This window comes from Somniosus microcephalus, chromosome 8 (assembly GCF_052327205.1).
Source record: "Somniosus microcephalus isolate GS21.2 chromosome 8, FLI_Smic_1.0, whole genome shotgun sequence".
NCBI classification, from domain to species: Eukaryota; Metazoa; Chordata; class Chondrichthyes; order Squaliformes; family Somniosidae; genus Somniosus; species Somniosus microcephalus.
Window position 1 is genome coordinate 8,614,956 of NC_140994.1, and position 26,291 is coordinate 8,641,246.

The 26,291-nt window shown below is 54.0% G+C and overlaps 1 protein-coding gene across 5 annotated transcripts in view; it reads left to right on the top strand.

Annotated features, from left to right (window-relative positions):
• The window catches only part of armh3 (armadillo like helical domain containing 3), a 169,908-nt gene that overhangs the window by 33,109 nt on the left and 110,508 nt on the right, over positions 1 to 26,291 (top strand). For all 5 annotated transcript variants that reach the window (XM_085994197.1, XM_085994194.1, XM_085994198.1 and 2 more), the window contains 4 exons: positions 5,337 to 5,423; positions 10,118 to 10,174; positions 11,295 to 11,338; positions 21,834 to 21,894. In XM_085994197.1, the coding sequence (XP_085850323.1) occupies positions 5,337 to 5,423; positions 10,118 to 10,174; positions 11,295 to 11,338; positions 21,834 to 21,894 (249 nt within the window). The remainder of the gene's footprint in view (positions 1 to 5,336; positions 5,424 to 10,117; positions 10,175 to 11,294; positions 11,339 to 21,833; positions 21,895 to 26,291) is intronic.

The following is a 26,291-nucleotide window of genomic DNA, read 5'->3' on the forward strand; positions in this document are numbered from 1 at the left end:
TGGGGAGAAGGCAGGGACAAGGTACTGAATTTGGATGATCAGCCATGATCTCATTGAATGGCGGAGCAGGCTCGAGGGGCCGAATGGCCTACTCCTGCTCCTATCTTCTATGTTTCTATGAATGACGCCACATCTTTGCCGCACTGCGCCGAACGCCTTTGCAGCCTAGATATCACAGGCACTCTTAGAATCTTACAGCCCATCGTGCCTGAGCCAGCACTTTGAAAGAGCTGCTCAATTAGTCCCGCTCCCCCTGCTCTTTCCCCACAGCTCTGCAAAATGAGCGGTTCGTGCGAACTGATGAGAAACAATTGCCGACTGTTCCTCACACTTTTTTCGAATTCATTCACGGGATGTGGGCATCGCTGGCATGGCCAGCATTTATTGCCCATCCCTAACTGAGGGATTAATACAACTGAGTGACTTGCTGGGCCATTTCAGGGGGCAGTTGGGGCGGCAGATTTCCTTCCCTAAAGGACATGAGTGAACGAGATGGGTTTATTACGAGAATCCGATAGTTTCATGGTCACCATTGCAGATACTAGCTTTTTATTTAATTAACTGAATTTAAATTCCCCAGCTGCCGTGGTGGGATTTGAACTCGTGTCTTGGGATCATTAGTCCAGGCCTCGGGATTGCTAGCCCAGTGACATCACCGCTCTGCTACCGTACCGTCCCATACTGGCGTATTCAATGCACCTTCTGTTTAATCCGTGTCCAACTAATATAACGTACATAGATGAAATCAACCACAAATGAACTGCGCTGAAGACCGTGACATTTTTATGCCAGATCACAAACAAAACTTTGATTAAGGAATGTTCAAAGCATTGCTGCGTTTGCCAGAACTTTCCAAGGATAAAAATAAAAAAATTTTGAGGCCAAAATTAACAGTCGCTTGGACAAGTGTGGATTAATTAAGGAAAGCCAGCACGGATTTGTCAAAGGCAAATCGTGTTTAACTTGCTCGAGTTTTTTGATGCGGTGACGGGGAGGGTTGATGAGGGCAATGCGGTTGATGTGGTGTACATGGATTTCCAAAAGGTGTTCGACAAAGTGCCACATAATAGGCTTGCCAGCAAAGTTGAAGCCCATGGAATAAAAGGGACAGTGGCAGCATGGATACGGAATTGGCTAAGTGACAGGAAACAGAGAGTAGTAGTGAACGAAATAACAACAGAAAATGCTGGAAAAACTCAGCAGGTCAGGCAACATCCGTGGAGAGAAATTTGAGTTGACGTTTCGGGTCGAATGGTTGTTTTTTGGACTGGAGGAAGGTATATAGTGGTGTTCCCCAGGGGTCGGTACTGGGACCACTGCTTTCCTTGATATATATTAATGACTTGGATGTGGGTGTACAGGGCCCAATTTCAAAATTTGCAGATGACACAAATCTTGGAAGTATAGTGAACAGTGAGGAGGAGAGTGATAGACTTCAAGAGGACACAGACAGGCTGGTGGAATGGGCGGACATGTGGCAGATGAAATTTAACGCAGAAAAATGCGAAGTGATACATTTTGGTAGGAAGAACGAGGAGAGGCAATATAAACTAAAGGGTACAATTCTAAAGGGGGTGCAGGAACAGAGAGACCTGGGGGTATATGTGCACAAATCATTGAAGGTGGCAGGGCAGGTTGAGAAAATGTTTAAAAAGCTTACGGGATCCTAGGCTTCATGAATAGAGGCATAGAGTACAAAAGCAAGGAAATTATGATGAACCTTTATAAAACACTGGTTCGGCCTCAACTGGAGTATTCCAACTCTGGGCCCCGCACTTTAGGAAGGATGTGAAGGCCTTAGAGAAGGTGCTGAAAAGATTTGTGAGAATGATTCCAGGGATGAGGGACTTCAGTTACGTGGATAGACTGGAGAAGCTGGGGTTGTTCTCCTTGGAGCAGAGAAGGTTGAGAAGAGATTTGATAGAGATGTTCAAAATCATGAGGGGTCTGGACAGAGTAGACAGAGAGAAACTGTTCCCATTGGCGGAAGGGTCGAGAACCAGAGGACACAGATTTAAGGAGATTGACAGAAGAACCAAAGGCGACATGAGGAAAAACTTTTTTACGCAGCGAGTGGTGAGGATCTGGAATGCACTGCCTGAAAGGGTGGTGGAGGCAGACTCAAAAGGGAATTGGATAAGTACCTGAACGATAAAGATTTGCAGGGCTACGGGGAAAGGGCAGGGGAGTGGGACTAGCTGAAGTGCTCTTGCAGAGAGGCGGCACGGGCTCGACAGGCCGAATGGCCTCCTGCGCTCTAACCATTCTATGATTCACTGTGCAGTGCTGTTGTGTGACTATTGGGGGCGCTGTTGGCTGTTATGGGACTGCAGTACCTCAACATGTCTGCCAGTGGCGCTGTGGAGGGCAGTGGTGCCTGTCAGCTGAGCATCGCCACCAGCAGGAGCGCTGCTGTACTGCAGCCATTTATTTTTGTGAATTTATTATTAAAAAATTAGTACCTGCAAAGAGAAATGAAACTTGTTTTTAAGGTTTTGGGTTTGTGCCCATCGTCAGAACTGAAGACCGGATTCATCCCATTTACACTGTCAGGCGAAACTCCGAGCATGGCACCAGGTTCAGCTGCTCAAGACTCTGGTGACGTTACAGAATTTGAGGTCTCTGGCCACCACATGTCCCAGAATCTGTACAGAGCAGCAATGCAAGGACAGCAGTGGTAGCCTGCGCACGCTCGCCGCTACTACCCGTCACCCGGTCGCGCCAGACACACACACACACACACACACACACACACACACACACACAATCCAACCGCAATGTTCCCCCTTATTTGTTTGGGCTCCGCGGCCAAGCACTTTAACGGGAACATTGTCCAGCAGGTGTCCGTGAACAGCGATCAGGAACTCCGACTGATTCCCCGCGTCCCCTCCTCGCAGCCCAGGGGCGCGGAGACCAGTTACAGCACCCAGAAATGTTTGTGGCTGAATCACTCCAACTAACGGAGCCATCGGGAGGCCTTGACATTTCGTTACTTAGGAGGGTTCAATTATTGAGGACAGGTTGTATAGACTGGGCTTGTATTCCCTCGAGTATAGTAGGTTAAGGGGCGATCTGATCGAGGTGTTTAAGATGATTATAGGAGTTGTTAGTACCCTGTCCCTGCTTTCTCCCCATATCCCTTGATCCCTTTAGCCTTAAGAAATATATCTAACTCCTTGAATATATTTAATGAATTGGCCTCCACTGCCTTCTGTGGTAGAGAATTCCACAGGTTCACCACTCTCTGGGTGAAGAAATTCCTCCTCATCTCTGTCCTAAATGGCTTACCCCTTATCCTTAGACTGTGACCCCTGGTTCTGGACTCCCCGACCATCAGGAACATCCTTCCTGCATCTAGTCTGTCCAGTCCTGGACAAGGGGGCAGAACCTTAAAATTAGAGCCAGGCCGTCCAGGGGTGATGTCAGGAAGCACTTCTTCACACAAAGGGTGGTGGAAATCTGGAACTCTCGCCCCCAAAAAGCTGTTGGGGCTGGGGGTCAATTGAACATTTCAAAACTGAGATTGATAAATTATTGTTGGGTAAGGGTATTAAAGGTTACGGCGCCAAGGCGGGTAAATAGAGTTAAGATGCAGATCAGCTATGATCTAACTGAATGGCGGAACAGGCTCTCGAGGGGCTGAATGGCCTCCTCCTGTTCCTTCCTATGTTTTTTGCCCAGATATGTTTCTCCGTATCACCGTGGCCATGCACTGTACATTGAGTGAATTTTTATTTTGCAGTGTTCCTGCGTGCTGATATGTCAAAGTGCGATGATAATTTGTGTAGAATTTTTTTTTTTAAGGTGCGTGGTCCCTTTAAGGGGCTGTGCGGTCCATTCACAGGTTTGCGCACGCAAACTTTAGCAAAGGAAAAGCTGGTCCCGGGCTGCACGGCCGCACGGCTTATAGAGAAATTGCTCTTGGTGTTCGTGCACTTTCTGTGGCCGGGGAAGGGTGTGGGAGGTGGTCCCAAGGTCACGCTCCCTTGCTATCGCACTCTTCCTCTTTGGGGAAGTGCTCGTCTCCACAGGGAGAACCCGTCTCTCCTTGTCCTCCCAGCATTGTGGCCCTGAAAGGGTCCTCAGAGGGCCGTGGGCCTGGAAAGGAATCCTTCCGACTCTCTGGTTTCCTGGGCCTGTGTTGGAATGCACTGAATCGCTGAGCTTCCAGCGCGAGTGGACTCCAGTACAGGTGGGAGACCAAAACTCGGGGCCATCAATCTAAGATAGTCACTAATAAATCCAATCGGGAATTCAGGAGAAACTTCTTTAGCCAGAGAGTGGTGAGAATGTGGAACTCGCTACCACAGGGAGTGGTTGAGGTGAATAGTGTAGATACATTTAAGGGGCAGCCAGAGAAACATGAGGGAGAAAGGAATAGAAGGATATGGTGATGGGGTGAGATGAAGAGGGGTGGGAGGAGGCTCGTGTGGAGCATAAACACCGGCACGGACCAGTTGGGCCGAATGGCCTGTTTCTGTGCTGTAAATACTGTGTAATACTATGTAGATTTAGGGCAGAACTGGGCCGGGTGGATGGGTCTGTCTCTCTCTAAATAAACACCCAGCGTCGGACAAGCTGCTATTCACGGGTCAGAGTGACTGTTCTGAAAGAATATGTCTGTCTGCAGGTGGAGCCACCAGGTGGCGCCATGTTCCATGGAGTGTTTTTCACAGTTTCTTGTGAATTTTGTCCTCCTCAAAGGCAGGACGTTAGTTCTGGAGATTGACACCCTTCCCATCCCATCTCCCTTAGCGGTGAGTTAGGAACACTAGGAGCTGCAATAGGAATGCTCTAACTCAGTTCACATAGCAAAATACAGTAGGTACTGCATGACATTAATCAGGACCAGAGTGGGCTAGTTTCGATCGCCTGAGGGGGTCGGAGAGGAATTTCCCAGATTTTCTTTCCCCAAAATTGTTATGATTCCCCGAGTTGTTATGATCTGGAATGCGCTGCCTGAAAGAAGAATTTTGGAGAGGTACACGGATATTTATTGTTACACCCCTGGGTTACGCTATCGTATGCTTAGATATTAGTATGGGTGCACCCCTAAACATAAAGACGCTCCGACCACTGAATGGGGTGACTAGCTCCACCATAGCACATACATAGCAGTAGGGACTGCACTAAATCATTCGATTTGAAGTGCTTTGGACCATTTTGGAGTGATGTGATAAAGCTGTGTATAACTTTTGTCATTTTCCAAAGTGCTGATTGGTACCAAATAAGCCTCACGACAACACTGCGAAGTCGTGATCTGCATGCCAGGAATTGTACCGCAGCTTCTGTCTCTGTAGCTAACCTCCGCTCCCTTTCCCATTGTTCTTTTTCAGATTCTCTCCGTGGCCTCCAGCAGAGTGCAGCATGGCTACGATGGTGTGGTCCTCCTGGCATTGCTGGTTAATTACAGAAAGTACGAGGTAAGTCGTCATCATTGGAAGGGATCAATGATTCTCTTCTCGTCCCCCTTTAAATATCATTTCAGTGATACCGGGGCTAAAAGGGTTGAATTATGGGGCCAGGTTGCACAGACTGGGCTTGTATTCCCTCGAGTTTAGCAGATTAAGTGGTGATCTAATTGATGTGTTTAAAATGATAAAAGGATTTGATTGGGTAGAGAGAGAGAAACTATTTCCTCTGGTGGGGGGGGGGGGGGGGGTCCAGAACAAGGGGGCAAAACCTTAAAATTAGAGCCAGGCCGTTCAGGGGTGATGTCAGGAAGCACTTCTTCACACAAAGGGTGGTGGGAATCTGGAACTCTTCCCCCCCCCCCCCCCCCCCCCCAAAAAAAAGCTGTTGAGTCTGGGGGTCAATTGACAATTTCAAAACTGAGATTGATGGATTTTTGTTAGGCAAGGGTATTAAGGGATACGGAACCAAGGTGAGTAAATGGAGTTAGGATACAGATCAGCCATGATCTGATTGAATGGCGGAACAGGCTCGAGGGGCTGAATGGCCTCCTCCTGTTCCTATTGGGCCAGAAATTCCAGAACGGGACTTGCAGCGCGTGCAAGCCCCGTATTTGCACTTACCCCGCGCTCCTGCCGATCAGCTCCAGGGACGCCTGCACTTGCAGAAACTGAAAGAAGAATCCCGGGCAGCGTATGACGTCACGCCGCCCAGGAGTGCAGCCAGCGCGGAGCCAGGAGCGTGCAGTGTAAGTGAGACACGCCCCTTGAGGTCTCAGTTTCACTGGACACGCCCCCAATGTTTCTGTCAAGCTGCTTTGCTTTTTTACATGCAAAGCAGCAGTTTAAATAGGTTTTTGGAAGTTTTTTGAAGATTTTGGTAACTTTTATAAATTTTTTTAAATGTTTACATTATTTTGAGTAATCTGAAGTAGTTTTAAAGAGAATTAAAGCAATTTAAAGACTTTTAAAAGCCCTAAAAGATTTTTTTTTATTCCATTTATTTATTTAGCAATGTCGTCGTCATACGTGTCTCCACACTGTTCCCTTTGGGGAACTGTATGAAGTGGTGGAAGGATTTATGGCCGTGATTAACGCTCATTCAGTGACCGTAACCATCTTTGAACCAGCCATTAGGGCGGTTAGTCCTATGGCGGGAGGGTTTTACGGGCTCCCACAAGCTATACAAGGAGGGGGGGCCACCCACACCCACGGACGCAAATATCCCACTGGATGTCAACCCAGAATTTAGAGCCGGAGCTCCGACTCCACTTGCCGGGACTGTCTGGAGCGGGGTTCGAAACCCTACCCTGATCTGGCCCAGCGGCGGGGATCCTACTGCTATGACAAAGGCCCAATCCGATTAGCAACGTGAAATGGCAGCATAGGGCTCCAGTCACGGGGAGGGAAAAGGCGCAGGAAACGTATGGGTGTCACCTTTTGTGCGGAGTGGGCCTTTTGCGTAGCAGTAAGCATCCCCGCCGCTGGGCCAGAAGGAGTAGGGTTTTGAACCCCACTCCAGACAGTCCCGGCAAGTGGAGTCGGAGCTCCAACTTTAAATTCTGGGTGGACATCCAGCGGGATACTTGCGTCCGTGGGTGTTGGTGGCCCCCCCCCCTCAGATGGGTTGTGGGAGCCCGTAAAACCCTCCCGCCATAGGACTAACCACCCTAATGGCTGGTTCAAAGATGGTTACAGTCACGGAATGAGCGTTAATCACGGCCATAAATCCTTCCACCACTTCATACAGTTCCCCAAAGGGAACAGTGTGAGGATACGTCCGATGATGACCTCTTGCGCAATGCACCTCCTTGGACCCTCAGTCGCAGATGCGAAGGGGCAATTCGTGCAATTGTTAAATTTTTTATTTTATTGACATGTAAAATGTTGGCCCAATAATTCCCTTCCAAATGCGCTAGTACGGCCTGGGTACTTACGCATCTGGCCGGATGAAATGCCGGTTTTCAGCATGCACAGTGCATGTGGGGAAAACCGGCATTTCCTGTCCTCTGAATGAAGGGGTTCAGAGGCAGAACGCGTGCGACTGCACAGGCAGCGCGTGCGCAGTATAATTCGCCGCTTTCATTAATGCTTTCAGTGAGGTCCAGTCATTACAACTTACACATGAAAAAAGCATGGGTACAGTTGCTACAGAGGCTGCGGAGGAAGATATTTCTTATCGTGGAGCTTCTGAAAGTATGTATGTCTGTATATATTCCTTTGCGTGTTATGTATATATTCCTTTACTTATGTGTATGAATGTATTATTTAATTATGACTTTCAGAGAAAGTAACTTATTGGAAAATCATAATTAAAAACATACATTCATACACATTAGTAAAGGAATATATGTGGACATACATACATAACTCATTCTCACATTCCATTCACACAGCCACAATTGCTCCTTCTATCTACCGTTCTGAAAACCCTTTTTAAAAAAAAAAAAAAAAATTTAAACTTTTAAACTTACTTAAAATTTCTTAAAATAACTTCCCTCCCTTTCCCAAACAAAAATATTGCATTTCAAAAGCTCCACGATAAAATATATCTTCCTCCGCAGCCAATGAACAACTTTACACTTGCTTTTTTCAAGTGTAACTTCTAAGGACTTAACCTCACGGATTTCATGAATAAAATCCACGAAGTTCACTGCGCAAGCGCTGCCTGTGCAGTCGCACGCGCTCGAGGTCTGGAAATGCCGGCGTTCCCCGCATGCGCTGTTCATGCTGAACGCCGGCATTTCCAACGGCCAGAAGCGTGAGTAAGCCGACCGTACTCACGCTTCTGGCCTGGAATTTCTGGCCCCATAGGTGTCATTCAATAAACAGTTCCTGAGTTAAAAGAAAAAGTATATTTTGGGGGGGGGGGGGGAGGGAGGGGATATTTTTTGATATAAAGTAATTCTCAGTGTCTATTTAAGAATATCGCTCTCTTTTATAAAAGACCTGTGTCTAGTGTGAGTGCCTCAAGTCATTGCCCTGTGTCACAGATGTAAATAAATCTTAGAGGAGAAGAAAGAAAGCCAAGCATTGCCTCTTGGGTTCTGACCTGGAGACCGAGCTTTACAGGAAGCTGCGGTTTCTTGGATTCCCCGAGGAGTACCTGAGCCGTGGCTTTAGAGGCCAGCGTAGCAGCTGAACATCACAGCGATATGTATAAGGAGAAACTGTTTCCAGTGGCAGGAGGGTCGGTAACCAGAGGACACAGATTGAAGATAATTGGCAAAAGAACCAGAGGGGAGATGAGATTTTTTTGTACAACGAAGGTTCACTAGATTGATTCCTGGGATGAGAGGGCTGTCCTATGAGGAGAGATTGTGTAGATTGGGCCGATACTCTCTGGAGTTTAGAAGAATGAGAGGTGATCTCATTGAAAGATACAAAATTCTCACAGGGCTTGACAGGGTAGATGCAGGGAGAATGTTTCCCCTGGCTGGGGAGTCTAGAACCAGGGGTCACAGTCTCACAATAAGGGGTCGGCCATTTAGGACTGAGATGAGATGAGGAATTTCTTCACTCGGAAGGTGGTGAATCTTTGGGATTCTCTACCCCAGAGGGCTGTGGAGGCTCGGTCGTTGAGTATATTCAAGACAGAGATCGATAGATTTTTGGACTCTAGGGGAATCAAGGGATATGGGGATCGGGCGGGAAAGTGGAGTTGAGGTAGATCAGCCATGATCTTATTGAATGGTGGAGCAGGCTCGAGGGGCCGTGTGGCCGACTCCTGCTCCTAATCCTTGTGTCCTTGTGAGTTGCTATGATCAGGAATGCGCTGCCTGAAAGGGCGATGGAAGCAGATTCAATAGTAACTTTCAAAAGGGAATTGGAGAAATACTTGAAAAGGTAAAACTGCAGGGATACGGGGAAAGAGCAGGGGGAATGGGACCAATTGGACAGCTTGTTCAAAGAGCCGGCACAGGCACGATGGGCTGAATGGCCTCCTTCTGTGCGGTAGGATTCCGTGATGCTCCAGAAGCCAGACTGCCTGTGAGCAGCACCATGGGGAGATCACCAGCCGACCTCCTGTGGCATTGCTCCTGATAAATTGGAGAATGTGCTGGTTTGTGACAAACAAACACCCAATGTATTACAGGAATTTTTTTTTTTTTTTTTTTTTTATAAAAACAGTCAGGCTCTGGAAAGCGTCTCTGTAGCTTAGCAACAGCTTCAGAGATGCTTCCAAGGTACGGGCTGAGTGTTTACAAGTTGTTGCTAAGCAACAGTGTTTGTTGTCAGATACGGAGATGAAAACCTCCATATCCTTCAACATTAGCGCTGGTCTATCCGGAAGTTTTGATAGAACGGCAGTAGCTCGGTCCCGTCGGTGCCGGATATCGCGAAGTTTCCTGTATTTGACTTCTGTGGAGCTTGTATTTAAGTTGGCCTGCCCCTTTAAGCTCAAATTGTAAGCTCAGCCTGGGGTCAGGAAGAGTTTAATTGGAAGGTTTCTTGTTAATTTTCAAAGTAAAATAACCTGAAATGATTGGGTCGCTTTCTCTCTTTCTATATATGGTCCAGAGTTGTTGTTGTCGAGTCTATTGCAGCCCAATTAATACACAATGTCTGTTACAGTACCAAAAAATTGTAGTCCATTTAACCTCGTGTCTATTACAGATGAATTAATGTACTGTTTCTGTTATAATTCAGTTAATACACAGGGCCTGTACTGCAATCCAGTTAACATCCAGCGTCTTGTGTTACAGTCCGTGAACCCGTACATTGTGAAGTTGTCCATTGTTGATGATGAGACCACGTTAAACGTGAGTACGAGCTTCTGCCGAACTGCAGAGAGTTGGTTATAGGGCAGGGCGGGTTCTGGAAGAGGCCGGAGCCTTAGACGGCGCAAGGTCTCACAGTCACACTCCTTTCTCTGCCAACTCTTTATTACGGAGACAGTCAAACAGAGCTATGGGAAAAGGTGACACGGATTTGGGAAGTGACAACATGTTGAAGGACTTTGAAGAGGAAAGGGAGATTGGCTATGGGATGAGGGTTGCCAGGACAGAGGGAGCAAGGGTGTTTCTTTTGAAGAGAGAAGCGATGATGGTGTTCTGAAATGAAGGGGCACAGTACCTGAAGAGAGGAAATAATTTATAATATCAGCTAGCACGGAGGTCACGAAGAGAGGGTGGGTGGTGAACAGTTCAGTAGGAATGGGATCGAGGGACCAGGAGGTGGGTCTCATGGACGAGATGAGCTTGGAGCTGGAAGAGAAACTAGAGAAGGTTCAGGGCCAGGGTAGTGGAGAGTCTAAGGGGAGGTTTAGCTTGGTGGGCAAGAGGAAGTGAGGGGACGGGGGGAGGTGGAAACAGTAAAGGCAGCTGAATGGATGGCCTCGGTCTTGGTGGCAAAGATGTCCATGAGCTCCTCGCACTTGTTGGAGGTGAGAGTGCAGGGGGGCGGGTGAAAGGAGGTCTGAAAACAATTGGCAGTGAAGAAAAAGATGCTCCTGGAGTAGTGGCTGGTTTTGGCTGAGGAGAGTGAGGCCCACCAGTGCTCGATGTGGTCCCGCCAGATGTGTGGGATGGCTAAACCCGTTGCATGCCAGATATGCTCAAGTCTGCACCCCTAGGGCTCGAGGGAGCAAAGCTGGGGGCCATAGCAGGGGAAAGCAGCAGGATGGGAGGGAGAGAGTAAAGGACTCGCTCCCTTCTGGAACTGTACAGCTCATTTGTCTCCACCTCAGCTCCAGTCCCAGTCCAGTACACGGAAGGGATTGGCTCCTCTGTGTAATGTACAGCTCGTGTGTCCGCACCAGCCTCTAACGTGCGGCACAGTGGAGCAGCGTAGGCCGAAATGACCAGTGCCAGCCAGTGTGTGAGCAATAACTTGCCTTTTAAAACCTGCTCGATCGCTAATTTTACCTCGCCTCTCTTACAGGGGATGGGTCTGGTCATCTCACAAGCTCTGACCGAGTATAACAGGTTTGTATCACTTGTATAGAATAAAGTGCGTCAAAGGAAGCGTGTGTTGGTGGAGGGGGGTCGCTCACATAGAGGCATCGCAGTGTGGTCCTGAGGCAGCTGTGGGGCCTGTGTGTCCTGAGACAGCTGTGGGGCCTGTGTGTCCTGGGACAGCTGTGGGGCCTGTGTGTCCTGAGACAGCTGTGGGGCCTGTGTGTCCTGAGACAGCTGTGGGGCCTGTGTGTCCTGGGACAGCTGTGGGGCCTGTGTGTCCTGAGACAGCTGTGGGGCCTGTGTGTCCTGAGACAGCTGTGGGGCCTGTGTGTCCTGGGACAGCTGTGGGGCCTGTGTGTCCTGAGACAGCTGTGGGGCCTGTGTGTCCTGAGACAGCTGTGGGGCCTGTGTGTCCTGAGACAGCTGTGGGGCCTGTGTGTCCTGAGACAGCTGTGGGGCCTGTGTGTCCTGAGACAGCTGTGGGGCCTGTGTGTCCTGGGACAGCTGTGGGGCCTGCGTGTCCTGGGACAGCTGTGGGGCCTGTGTGTCCTGAGACAGCTGTGGGGCCTGTGTGTCCTGGGACAGCTGTGGGGCCTGCGTGTCCTGGGACAGCTGTGGGGCCTGCGTGTCCTGAGACAGCTGTGGGGCCTGTGTGTCCTGGGACAGCTGTGGGGTCGGTGGTAAGGGTGTGGGGTATGGAGTCGGTGGTAAGGGTGTGGGGCATGGAGTCAGTGGTAAGGGTGTGGGGCATGGAGTCGGTGGTAAGGGTGTGGGGCATGGAGTCGGTGGTAAGGGTGTGGGGTATGGAGTCGGTGGTAAGGGTGCGGGGCATGGAGTCAGTGGTAAGGGTGCGGGGCATGGAGTCAGTGGTAAGGGTGCGGGGCATGGAGTCGGTAAGGGTGCGGGGCATGGAGTCGGTAAGGGTGCGGGTCATGGAGTCGGTGGTAAGGGTGCGGGGCATGGAGTCAGTGGTAAGGGTGTGGGTCATGGAGTCGGTGGTAAGGGTGCGGGGCATGGAGTCGGTAAGGGTGCGGGGCATGGAGTCGGTAAGGGTGCGGGGCATGGAGTCGGTAAGGGTGCGGGTCATGGAGTCGGTGGTAAGGGTGCGGGGCATGGATCAATGGTAAGGGTGGGGTATGGAGTCAGCGGTAAGGGTGTGGGTCATGGAGTCGGTGGTAAGGGTGTGGGGCATGGAGTCGGTGGTACGGGTGTGGGGCATGGAGTCAGTGGTAAGGGTGCGGGGCATGGAGTCAGTGGTAAGGGTGCGGGGCATGGAGTCTGGTAAGGGTGCGGGGCATGGAGTCGGTGGTAAGGGTGTGGGGCATGGAGTCAGTGGTAAGGGTGCGGGGCATGGAGTCGGTGGTAAGGGTGCGGGGCATGGAGTCGGTGGTAAGGGTGTGGGGCATGGAGTCAGTGGTAAGGGTGCGGGGCATGGAGTCGGTGGTAAGGGTGTGGGGCATGGAGTCGGTTGCCAGGGTGTGGGGCATGGAGTCAGTGGTAAGGGTGCGGGGCATGGAGTCAGTGGTAAGGGTGCGGGGCATGGAGTCGGTGGTAAGGGTGTGGGGCATGGAGTCGGTGGTAAGGGTGCGGGGCATGGAGTCGGTGGTAAGGGTGTGGGGCATGGAGTCGGTGGTAAGGGTGTGGGGCATGGAGTCGGTGGTAAGGGTGCGGGGCATGGAGTCGGTGGTAAGGGTGCGGGGCATGGAGTCGGTGGTAAGGGTGTGGGGCATGGAGTCGGTGGTAAGGGTGTGGGGCATGGAGTCGGTGGTAAGGGTGTGGGGCATGGAGTCGGTGGTAAGGGTGCGGGGCATGGAGTCGGTGGTAAGGGTGCGGGGCATGGAGTCGGTGGTAAGGGTGCGGGGCATGGAGTCGGTTGCCAGGGTGTGGGGCATGGAGTCGGTGGTAATGGTGCGGGGCATGGAGTCGGTTGCCAGGGTGTGGGGCATGGAGTCGGTGGTAATGGTGTGGGGCATGGAGTCAGTGGTAAGGGTGCGGGGCATGGAGTCGGTGGTAATGGTGTGGGGCATGGAGTCAGTGGTAAGGGTGCGGGGCATGGAGTCAGTGGTAAGGGTGTGGGGCATGGAGTCGGTGGTAAGGGTGTGGGGCATGGAGTCGGTGGTAAGGGTGCGGGGCATGGAGTCAGTGGTAAGGGTGCGGGGCATGGAGTCAGTGGTAAGGGTGCGGGGCATGGAGTCGGTGGTAAGGGTGTGGGGCATGGAGTCGGTGGTAAGGGTGTGGGGCATGGAGTCAGTGGTAAGGGTGCGGGGCATGGAGTCGGTGGTAAGGGTGCGGGGCATGGAGTCGGTGGTAAGGGTGCGGGGCATGGAGTCGGTGGTAAGGGTGTGGGGCATGGAGTCGGTGGTAAGGGTGTGGGGCATGGAGTCAGTGGTAAGGGTGCGGGGCATGGAGTCGGTGGTAAGGGTGCGGGGCATGGAGTCGGTGGTAAGGGTGCGGGGCATGGAGTCGGTGGTAAGGGTGCGGGGCATGGAGTCGGTGGTAAGGGTGCGGGGCATGGAGTCGGTGGTAAGGGTGTGGGGCATGGAGTCAGTGGTAAGGGTGCGGGGCATGGAGTCGGTGGTAAGGGTGTGGGGCATGGAGTCGGTGGTAAGGGTGCGGGGCATGGAGTCAGTGGTAAGGGTGTGGGGCATGGAGTCGGTGGTAAGGGTGTGGGGCATGGAGTCGGTGGTAAGGGTGCGGGGCATGGAGTCGGTGGTAAGGGTGTGGGGCATGGAGTCGGTGGTAAGGGTGTGGGGCATGGAGTCGGTGGTAAGGGTGCGGGGCATGGAGTCGGTGGTAAGGGTGTGGGGCATGGAGTCAGTGGTAAGGGTGTGGGGCATGGAGTCGGTGGTAAGGGTGCGGGGCATGGAGTCGGTGGTAAGGGTGTGGGGCATGGAGTCAGTGGTAAGGGTGTGGGGCATGGAGTCGGTGGTAAGGGTGTGGGGCATGGAGTCGGTGGTAAGGGTGTGGGGCATGGAGTCGGTTGCCAGGGTGTGGGGCATGGAGTCAGTGGTAAGGGTGTGGGGCATGGAGTCGGTGGTAAGGGTGCGGGGCATGGAGTCGGTGGTAAGGGTGCGGGGCATGGAGTCGGTGGTAAGGGTGCGGGGCATGGAGTCGGTGGTAAGGGTGCGGGGCATGGAGTCGGTGGTAAGGGTGAGGGGCATGGAGTCAGTGGTAAGGGTGCGGGGCATGGAGTCGGTGGTAAGGGTGTGGGGCATGGAGTCGGTGGTAAGGGTGCGGGGCATGGAGTCAGTGGTAAGGGTGTGGGGCATGGAGTCGGTGGTAAGGGTGTGGGGCATGGAGTCGGTGGTAAGGGTGCGGGGCATGGAGTCGGTGGTAAGGGTGTGGGGCATGGAGTCGGTGGTAAGGGTGTGGGGCATGGAGTCGGTGGTAAGGGTGCGGGGCATGGAGTCGGTGGTAAGGGTGTGGGGCATGGAGTCGGTGGTAAGGGTGCGGGGCATGGAGTCGGTGGTAAGGGTGTGGGGCATGGAGTCGGTGGTAAGGGTGTGGGGCATGGAGTCGGTGGTAAGGGTGCGGGGCATGGAGTCGGTTGCCAGGGTGTGGGGCATGGAGTCGGTGGTAAGGGTGTGGGGCATGGAGTCGGTGGTAAGGGTGTGGGGCATGGAGTCGGTGGTAAGGGTGCGGGGCATGGAGTCGGTGGTAAGGGTGTGGGGCATGGAGTCGGTGGTAAGGGTGTGGGGCATGGAGTCGGTGGTAAGGGTGTGGGGCATGGAGTCGGTGGTAAGGGTGCGGGGCATGGAGTCGGTGGTAAGGGTGTGGGGCATGGAGTCGGTTGCCAGGGTGTGGGGCATGGAGTCGGTTGCCAGGGTGTGGGGCATGGAGTCGGTGGTAAGGGTGTGGGGCATGGAGTCGGTGGTAAGGGTGTGGGGCATGGAGTCGGTGGTAAGGGTGCGGGGCATGGAGTCGGTGGTAAGGGTGTGGGGCATGGAGTCGGTGGTAAGGGTGTGGGGCATGGAGTCGGTGGTAAGGGTGTGGGGCATGGAGTCGGTGGTAAGGGTGTGGGGCATGGAGTCGGTGGTAAGGGTGTGGGGCATGGAGTCGGTGGTAAGGGTGTGGGGCATGGAGTCGGTTGCCAGGGTGTGGGGCATGGAGTCAGTGGTAAGGGTGCGGGGCATGGAGTCGGTGGTAAGGGTGCGGGGCATGGTGTCAGTGGTAAGGGTGTGGGGCATGGAGTCAGTGGTAAGGGTGCGGGGCATGGAGTCGGTGGTAAGGGTGTGGGGCATGGAGTCAGTGGTAAGGGTGCGGGGCATGGAGTCGGTGGTAAGGGTGTGGGGCATGGAGTCAGTGGTAAGGGTGTGGGGCATGGAGTCGGTGGTAAGGGTGTGGGGCATGGAGTTGGTGGTAAGGGTGTGGGGCATGGAGTCGGTTGCCAGGGTGTGGGGCATGGAGTCGGTGGTAAGGGTGTGGGGCATGGAGTCGGTTGCCAGGGTGTGGGGCATGGAGTCAGTGGTAAGGGTGCGGGGCATGGAGTCGGTGGTAAGGGTGTGGGGCATGGAGTCGGTTGCCAGGGTGTGGGGCATGGAGTCGGTGGTAAGGGTGTGGGGCATGGAGTCGGTGGTAAGGGTGTGGGGCATGGAGTCGGTGGTAAGGGTGTGGGGCATGGAGTCGGTTGCCAGGGTGTGGGGCATGGAGTCGGTGGTAAGGGTGTGGGGCATGGAGTCGGTGGTAAGGGTGTGGGGCATGGAGTCGGTTGCCAGGGTGTGGGGCATGGAGTCGGTGGTAAGGGTGTGGGGCATGGAGTCGGTTGCCAGGGTGTGGGGCATGGAGTCGGTGGTAAGGGTGTGGGGCATGGAGTCGGTTGCCAGGGTGTGGGGCATGGAGTCGGTGGTAAGGGTGCGGGGCATGGAGTCGGTGGTAAGGGTGTGGGGCATGGAGTCGGTTGCCAGGGTGTGGGGTATGGAGTCGGTGGTAAGGGTGTGGGGCATGGAGTCGGTGGTAAGGGTGTGGGGCATGGAGTCGGTTGCCAGGGTGTGGGGCATGGAGTCGGTGGTAAGGGTGTGGGGCATGGAGTCGGTTGCCAGGGTGCGGGGCATGGAGTCGGTGGTAAGGGTGCGGGGCATGGAGTCGGTGGTAAGGGTGCGGGGCATGGAGTCGGTGGTAAGGGTGTGGGGCATGGAGTCGGTGGTAAGGGTGTGGGGCATGGAGTCGGTGGTAAGGGTGTGGGGCATGGAGTCGGTTGCCAGGGTGTGGGGCATGGAGTCGGTTGCCAGGGTGTGGGGCATGGAGTCGGTGGTAAGGGTGTGGGGCATGGAGTCGGTGGTAAGGGTGTGGGGCATGGAGTTGGTTGCCAGGGTGTGGGGCATGGAGTCGGTGGTAAGGGTGCGGGGCATGGAGTCGGTTGCCAGGGTGTGGGGCATGGAGTCGGTGGTAAGGGTGCGGGGCATGGAGTCGGTTGCCAGGGTGTGGGGCATGGAGTCGGTGGTAAGGGTGCGGGGCATGGAGTCGGTTGCCAGGGTGTGGGGCATGGAGTCGGTGGTAAGGGTGTGGGGCATGGAGTCGGTGGTAAGGGTGTGGGGCATGGAGTCGGTTGCCAGGGTGTGGGGCATGGAGTCGGTTGCCAGGGTGTGGGGCATGGAGTCGGTGGTAAGGGTGTGGGGCATGGAGTCGGTGGTAAGGGTGCGGGGCATGGAGTCGGTTGCCAGGGTGTGGGGCATGGAGTCGGTGGTAAGGGTGTGGGGCATGGAGTCGGTGGTAAGGGTGTGGGGCATGGAGTCGGTGGTAAGGGTGCGGGGCATGGAGTCGGTTGCCAGGGTGTGGGGCATGGAGTCGGTGGTAAGGGTGCGGGGCATGGAGTCGGTTGCCAGGGTGTGGGGCATGGAGTCGGTGGTAAGGGTGTGGGGCATGGAGTCGGTTGCCAGGGTGTGGGGCATGGAGTCGGTTGCCAGGGTGTGGGGCATGGAGTCGGTGGTAAGGGTGTGGGGCATGGAGTCGGTGGTAAGGGTGCGGGGCATGGAGTCGGTTGCCAGGGTGTGGGGCATGGAGTCGGTGGTAAGGGTGCGGGGCATGGAGTCGGTGGTAAGGGTGCGGGGCATGGAGTCGGTGGTAAGGGTGTGGGGCATGGAGTCGGTGGTAAGGGTGCGGGGCATGGAGTCGGTGGTAAGGGTGTGGGGCATGGAGTCGGTGGTAAGGGTGTGGGGCATGGAGTCGGTGGTAAGGGTGCGGGGCATGGAGTCGGTGGTAAGGGTGTGGGGCATGGAGTCGGTTGCCAGGGTGTGGGGCATGGAGTCAGTGGTAAGGGTGTGGGGCATGGAGTCGGTTGCCAGGGTGTGGGGCATGGAGTCGGTTGCCAGGGTGCGGGGCATGGAGTCGGTGGTAAGGGTGTGGGGCATGGAGTCGGTGGTAAGGGTGTGGGGCATGGAGTCGGTTGCCAGGGTGTGGGGCATGGAGTCGGTTGCCAGGGTGCGGGGCATGGAGTCGGTTGCCAGGGTGCGGGGCATGGAGTCGGTTGCCAGGGTGTGGGGCATGGAGTCGGTTGCCAGGGTGCGGGGCATGGAGTCGGTTGCCAGGGTGTGGGGCATGGAGTCGGTTGCCAGGGTGCGGGGCATGGAGTCGGTTGCCAGGGTGTGGGGCATGGAGTCGGTGGTAAGGGTGCGGGGCATGGAGTCGGTGGTAAGGGTGCGGGGCATGGAGTCGGTTGCCAGGGTGCGGGGCATGGAGTCGGTGGTAAGGGTGCGGGGCATGGAGTCGGTTGCCAGGGTGCGGGGCATGGAGTCGGTGGTAAGGGTGCGGGGCATGGAGTCGGTTGCCAGGGTGCGGGGCATGGAGTCGGTTGCCAGGGTGCGGGGCATGGAGTCGGTTGCCAGGGTGTGGGGCATGGAGTCGGTTGCCAGGGTGCGGGGCATGGAGTCGGTGGTAAGGGTGTGGGGCATGGAGTCGGTTGCCAGGGTGTGGGGCATGGAGTCGGTTGCCAGGGTGTGGGGCATGGAGTCGGTTGCCAGGGTGTGGGGCATGGAGTCGGTTGCCAGGGTGTGGGGCATGGAGTCGGTTGCCAGGGTGCGGGGCATGGAGTCGGTTGCCAGGGTGCGGGGCATGGAGTCGGTTGCCAGGGTGTGGGGCATGGAGTCGGTGGTAAGGGTGTGGGGCATGGAGTCGGTTGCCAGGGTGTGGGGCATGGAGTCGGTTGCCAGGGTGTGGGGCATGGAGTCGGTTGCCAGGGTGCGGGGCATGGAGTCGGTTGCCAGGGTGTGGGGCATGGAGTCGGTTGCCAGGGTGTGGGGCATGGAGTCGGTTGCCAGGGTGTGGGGCATGGAGTCGGTTGCCAGGGTGTGGGGTATGGAGTCGGTTGCCAGGGTGTGGGGTATGGAGTCGGTTGCCAGGGTGTGGGGCATGGAGTCGGTTGCCAGGGTGTGGGGCATGGAGTCGGTTGCCAGGGTGTGGGGCATGGAGTCGGTTGCCAGGGTGTGGGGCATGGAGTCGGTGGTAAGGGTGTGGGGCATGGAGTCGGTTGCCAGGGTGCGGGGCATGGAGTCGGTTGCCAGGGTGCGGGGCATGGAGTCGGTGGTAAGGGTGCGGGGCATGGAGTCGGTGGTAAGGGTGTGGGGCATGGAGTCGGTGGTAAGGGTGCGGGGCATGGAGTCGGTTGCCAGGGTGCGGGGCATGGAGTCGGTGGTAAGGGTGCGGGGCATGGAGTCGGTGGTAAGGGTGTGGGGCATGGAGTCGGTGGTAAGGGTGTGGGGCATGGAGTCGGTGGTAAGGGTGCGGGGCATGGAGTCGGTGGTAAGGGTGTGGGGCATGGAGTCGGTTGCCAGGGTGCGGGGCATGGAGTCGGTTGCCAGGGTGCGGGGCATGGAGTCGGTTGCCAGGGTGTGGGGCATGGAGTCGGTTGCCAGGGTGTGGGGCATGGAGTCGGTTGCCAGGGTGTGGGGCATGGAGTCGGTTGCCAGGGTGTGGGGCATGGAGTCGGTTGCCAGGGTGTGGGGCATGGAGTCGGTTGCCAGGGTGCGGGGCATGGAGTCGGTTGCCAGGGTGCGGGGCATGGAGTCGGTTGCCAGGGTGTGGGGCATGGAGTCGGTTGCCAGGGTGTGGGGCATGGAGTCGGTTGCCAGGGTGCGGGGCATGGAGTCGGTTGCCAGGGTGTGGGGCATGGAGTCGGTTGCCAGGGTGTGGGGCATGGAGTCGGTTGCCAGGGTGTGGGGCATGGAGTCGGTGGTAAGGGTGCGGGGCATGGAGTCGGTTGCCAGGGTGCGGGGCATGGAGTCGGTGGTAAGGGTGTGGGGCATGGAGTCGGTGGCCAGGGTGTGGGGCATGGAGTCGGTTGCCAGGGTGTGGGGCATGGAGTCGGTTGCCAGGGTGTGGGGCATGGAGTCGGTTGCCAGGGTGTGGGGCATGGAGTCGGTTGCCAGGGTGCGGGGCATGGAGTCGGTTGCCAGGGTGTGGGGCATGGAGTCGGTTGCCAGGGTGCGGGGCATGGAGTCGGTTGCCAGGGTGTGGGGCATGGAGTCGGTTGCCAGGGTGTGGGGCATGGAGTCGGTGGTAAGGGTGCGGGGCATGGAGTCGGTTGCCAGGGTGTCAGCTTGGCTCACTGGTAGAGCTCTTGCCTCTGAGAAGGTCGCGGGCACCAGTCTCGAGCACACAGCCTGTGCTTCGCCACCTACTTTCGGGTGGGGATGTTAAACCAAGGCCCCACCTGCCTGTTGAGGTGAATGTTGAAGAGCCCGTGGCCACAGTGGGCGAAGAGCAGGAGAGTTTTTCTTGTTTCTTGGCCAGCATTCCTCCCTGAACTGACTGCCAAAAGCAGACTTGCAGACCATTCCTCTCATCGCCGTTTGAGTGCAGAATGGCTGCCACATCTGTCTTCATAAGAAATCACTGGACTTCCAAAATTCATCATCTGAAGAGATGTTTTGGCACTGTGATAAGACGCCTTGATAAATGCAACTCTTGTTTTCCTTAAAGTAACACAGAGCACAATGGGAGAGTGTTTTATTGGACAGTGCTGTGATTGACAGGTTGCCTGCCCTGATGTACAGTGTACATTAGGTCAGCCGATAACACACTCGGGTCTGGTTCAGCGCATTAGGAGGGAAAGGGAACGATTGACTCCTGTATGGTCCCTCATGTTCCACTTGCAAGATAACCTGTACCCGTCACCCACTGGCACACCGGACTGTAACGTCAGCGCCCTGTAACATCGAGCTGGAACCTGGGACATTCAGTTTGCTCACCCACAAAATGGACGGTGTAACTTTATTGTCACTTTTGATGTCACTGCATTTTTCCTGCCCAGCTTTCTCCACCTCGCCCCCCGACATTAGCTTTTTAATAGAAACATAGAAGATAGGGGCAGGAGTAGGCCATTCGGCCCCTCGAGCCTGTTCCACCATTTAATGAGATCATGGCTGATCATCCAAATTCAGTACCCTGTCCCTGCCTTCTCCCCATATCCCTTGATCCCTTTAGCCTTAAAAAAATATATCCAACTCCTTCTTGAATATATTTAATGAATTGGCCTCCACTGCCTTCTGTGGTAGAGAATTCCACAGGTTCACCACTCTCTGGGTGAAGAAATTCCTCCTCATCTCTGTCCTAAATGGCTTACCCCTTATCCTTAGACTGTGACCCCTGGTTCTGGACTCCCCAGCCATCGGGAACATCCTTCCTGCATCTAGTCTGTCTAGTCCTGTTAGAATTTTATAAGTTTCAATGAGATCTCCTCTCATTCTTCTAAACTCCAGTGAGTATAAGCCTAATCGACCCAATCTCTCCTCATACGTCATTCCTGCCATCCCAGGTATCAGTCTGGTGAATCTTGGCTGCACTCCCTCCATGGCAAGAACGTCCTTCTTCAGATAAGGCGACCAAAACTGCACACAATACTCAAGGTGTGGTCTCACCAAGGCCCTGTACAACTGCAGCAAGATATCCTTGTACATGTACTCGAACCCTCTCGCTATGAAGGCCAACATACCATTTTCCTTCTTAACCGCCTGCTGCACCTGCATGCTTACCTTCAGTGACTGGTGCACAAGGGCACCCAGGTCTCGTTGCACTTCCCCTTCTCCCAACCTATTGCCATTCAGATAACAATCTGTCTTCCTGTTTTTGCCACCAAAGTGGATAACCTCGCATTTATCCACATTATACTGCATCTGACAAGACCGCAGACCGACAAAGGGGCCACGCACCCAAAAAGAAATTAGAGGGCACATTGGCGTGGGTTCTCCCTCTTTTCCCGCCCCCCCCCCTACCCTCCAAGTCTTCATGTGTACACCTGTACTGTAGGTGTCGGGACTATTCGACTGCAGGGGAACCACAGCTGAGCCTGGCCACGTCCACGCGCACGTTCGATCGAGCAGGAGTCACTGGGGGCGGCCGTTGGCACCGGGAGCACGGGCTGACTCACTGCTCCCTCACTGTGGGGCAGCGAGGGCAATCGCAGCCGCCCTGAGAGTCGGCTAACGCAGAGCAGACCCCCCGCCCGGGGGTCAAACCCGCAACCTTCCTACCTGCACACGGTCTAACGGTGTGTCCTTTTTTGTTTCTCCTTTTCCCCTGATTTTCACAGGCAGTACAAAGATAAAGAAGAGGAAAACCAGGGAGGATTCTTCTCCACCTTAACCAACATGGTACGCAGAGCGGTGAATCGGGGCATGTCTGCTCGTGAGTGTGAGGACCAGCCTCACTTGATGCGAGAATGGAGAAAGACGGCCCAGGACCCTTTTGGCTCATACTCGTCACTTAAACCTCAAATTAAAGCCAGTCCATAATAATTTGATGAAAAGTTGAGAAGAGGGAGAAACTGTTTCCACCGACAGGAGGGCCGGTAACCAGAGGACACAGATTTAAGATAATTGGGAAAAACATAAAAACATAGAAGATAGGAGCAGGAGTAGGCCATTCGGCCCCTCGAGCCTGCTCCGCCATTCAATGAGATCATGGCTGATCGTCCAAATTCAGTACCCTGTCCCTGCTTTCTCCCCATATCCCTTGATCCCTTTCACCTTAAGAAATATATCCAACTCCTTCTTGAATATATTTAATGAACTGGCCTCCACCGCCCTCTGTGGCAGAGAATTCCACAGGTTCACCACTCTCTGGGTGAAGAAATTCCTCCTCATTTCAGTCCTAAATGACTTACCCCTTATCCTTAGACTGTGACCCCTGGTTCTGGACTCCCCCGCCATCAGAAACATCCTTCCTGCATCTAGTCTGTCCAGGCCTGTCAGAATTTTATAGGTTTCGATGAGATCCCCTCTTAATCTTCTAAACTCCAGTGAGTACAAGCCCAATCGACACAATCTCTCCTCATACGTCATTCCTGCCATCCCAGGTATCAGCCTGGTGAATCTTCGCTGCACTCCTTCCATGGCAAGAACATCCTTCCTCAGATAAGGCGACCAAAACTGCACACAATACTCAAGGTGCGGTCTCACCAAGGACCTGTACAACTGTAGCAAGACATCCTTGTTCCTGTACTCGAACCCTCTTGCTACGAAGGCCAACATACCATTTGCCTTCTTAACCGCCTGCTGCACCTGCATGCTTACCTTCAGCGACTGGTGCACAAGAACACCCAGGTCTCTTTGCACTTCCCCTTCTCCCAATCTATTGCCATTCAAATAATAATCTGCCTTCCTGTTTTTGCCACCAAAGTGGATAACCTCACATTTATCCACATTATAGTGCATTTGCCATGTTTCTGCCCAATCACCCAACCTGTCCAAATCATACTGGAGTTTCACGACATCCACCTCACAGCTTACCCTCCCACCCAGCTTTGTGTCATCTGCAAATTTGGAGATATTACATCCAATTCCCTCGTCCAGATCATTAATATATATTGTGAATAGCTGGGGTCCAAGGACCGATTCTTGCGGTACCCCACTAGTCACTGCCTGCCACTCGGAAAACGACCCGTTTATTCCAACTCTTTGCTTTCTATCTGCCAACCAGTTCTCTATCCAAGTCAATACCTTGCCCCCAAAAGAACCAGAGGAGGAGATGAGGAGAATTGTTTTTACGCAGCGAGTTGTTGTGATCTGGAACGCGCTGCTTGAAAGGGCGGTGGAAGCAGATTCAATAGTAACTTTCAAAAGAGAATTGGATAAATACTTGAAAAGGAAAAGCTTTGCAGGGATCTGGGGAAAGAGCAGGGGCAGTGGGACTAATTGGAGAGCTCTTTCACAGAGCAGGCGCGGCGGGCTGAATGGCCTCCTGTGCGGTATGATTCTGTTAGGCCAAGTATTGCAGTAGATTAGATGCTGCCCTTTCGCTTCTGAGACATGGGGGTAATTTTAACATAACTCCACCAGGTGGGAACTCAATGGGATTGGCTGGATTCGTGGTTTTACACCCCGCCCGATATTACTCTATTAACTTGAGTGAAGCGGGATGTAAAACTAACGTTGCACCCAATCCCGTTAAAGTTGCCTCCCTCCCCCCCCCCCGTGCAGTCAAGCTCAGGCTGATGGCGTGAAAGTCCCTTTTCTACGCTGCCTGTACAAGTCCAATGTGAGATGAGTTTGGGACGGTGTCAGCCAGCAGGAATCCACACACCCCAACAACAAGCAATGACACTGTCACAAGTACGGCAGCTGGGGCAATGTACTGCTGGAGCACAGAGAGCCTTACACTCCATCTAATCTGTACCTGACCTGGGAATGTTTGATTGAAAAGGGTAAAGGGAGGCACAGACTAGATACAGAGTAAAGCTCCCTCTACACTGTCCCACCAAACACTCCCAGGGCAGGTACAGCACGGGTTGATACAGAGTAAAGCTCCCTCTACACTGTCCCATCAGACACTCCCAGGGCAGGTACAGCACGGGTTGATACAGAGTAAAGCTCCCTCTACACTGTCCCATCAAACACTCCCAGGACAGGTACAGCACGGGTTAGATACAGAGTAAAGCTCCCTCTACACTGTCCCATCAAACACTCCCAGGGCAGGTACAGCACGGGTTAGATACAGAGTAAAGCTCCCTCTACACTGTCCCATCAAACACTCCCAGGGCAGGTACAGCACGGGTTAGATACAGAGTAAAGCTCCCTCTACACTGTCCCATCAAACACTCCTAGGGCAGGTACAGCATGGGTTAGATAAAGAGTAAAGCTCCCTCTACACTGTCCCATCAAACACTGCCAGGGCAGGTACAGCATTGGTTAGATACAGAGTAAAGCTCCCTCTACACTGTCCCATCAAACACTCCCAGGGTAGGTACAGCACGGGTTAGATACAGAGTAAAGCTCCCTCTACACTGTCCCATCAAACACTCCCAGGGTAGGTACAGCACGGGTTAGATACAGAGTAAAGCTCCCTCTACACTGTCCCATCAAACACTCCCAGGACAGGTACAGCACGGGTTAGATACAGAGTAAAGCTCCCTCTACACTGTCCCATCAGACACTCCCAGGGCAGGTACAGCACGGGTTAGATACAGAGTAAAGCTCCCTCTACACTGTCCCATCAAACACTCCCAGGGCAGGTACAGCACGGGTTAGATACAGAGCAAAGCTCCCTCTACACTGTCCCATCAAACACTCCCAGGGCAGGTACAGCACGGGTTCCTCTAGGACACTAAAAATATCCCAACACTGGACAAACAGGGGGCAATGGTGGGGGGGGGGGGTGTGGGGAGGAGCTAAACACGATTAAAATCACTAAGGAAATGGTTCTCGGTAAAATAATGGGACTTAAGGCGGATAAATCCCCCGGACCTGATGGCCTACACCCTAGGGTCTTGAGAGAAGTGGCGGTAGGGATTGTGGATGCATTGGTGATTATTTTCCAAAACTCCCTGGACTCAGGAAAGGTCCCGGCAGATTGGAAAACTGCTAATGTAACACCCTTATTTAAGAAGGGAAGTAGACAAAAAGCTGGAAACTATAGACCAGTTAGCCTAACATCTGTGGTTGGCAAAATGTTGGAGTCCATTATTAAGGAAACAGTAACAGAGCATTTGGATAAACATAATTTAATAGGACAGAGTCAGCATGGTTTTATGAAGGGGAAGTCATGTTTGACAAATTTGCTCGAATTCTTTGAGGACGTAACATACAGGGTGGATAAAGGGGAACCAGTGGATGTAGTGTATTTGAACTTCCAAAAGGCATTTGACAAGGTTGCACACAAAAGATTACTGATCAAGATAAAAAATCACAGGATTGGGGGTAATATACTGGCATGGGTGGAAGATTGGCTATCTAACAGAAAACAAACAGTTGGGATAAATGGTTCGTTCTCAGGCTGGCAATCAGTAACTAGTGGTGTTCCACAGGGGTCAGTGCTGGGACCCCAACTCTTTACAATCTATATTAACGATTTGGAGGAAGGGACCGAGTGCAACATATCCAAGTTTGCCGACGATACAAAGATGGGAGGGAAAGCAGTGAGTGACGAGGACATAAAAAACCTGCAAAAGGACATAGGCTAAGTGAGTGGGCAGAGATTTGGCAGATGAAATATAATACAGGTAGACTACCCTTTATCCGAACTTCCGAAAACCGAAACCCTCTAAAAACCGAAGGTTTTTTCGTTCAGCGTAAGTCCAGCGTAAGTCGTGCGCACGACCCCCCGCGGACCCCCGCCGGCGCCGGCCCCGACCCCCGCCGACCCCCCCGCGGACCCCCGCCGACTTACGCTGAGCGTCAGTGTAAGTCGTGCGCACGACCCCCCCGCGGACCCCCGCCGGCCCCGACCCCGACCGTAAGTCGGCGGGGGTCGGGGTCGGCGGGGGTCCGCGGGGGGTTCGGCGCCGGCGGGGATCGGGGCCGGCGGGGGTCGGGTCCGTGGGGGGGTTGGCGGGGGTCGGGTCCGCGGGGGGGGGTCGGCGGGGGGGTCGTGCGCACGACCCCCCGCCGACCCACCTTCCGAAATCCGAAATTCTCCGAAAACCGAAACACGGCTGGTCCCGAGGTTTTCGGATAAAGGATAGTCTACCTGTATTGGAAAGTGTGAGGTTATGCATTTTGGCAGAAAAAAATCAAAGAGCAAGTTATTATCTAAATGGAGAGAAACTGCAAAG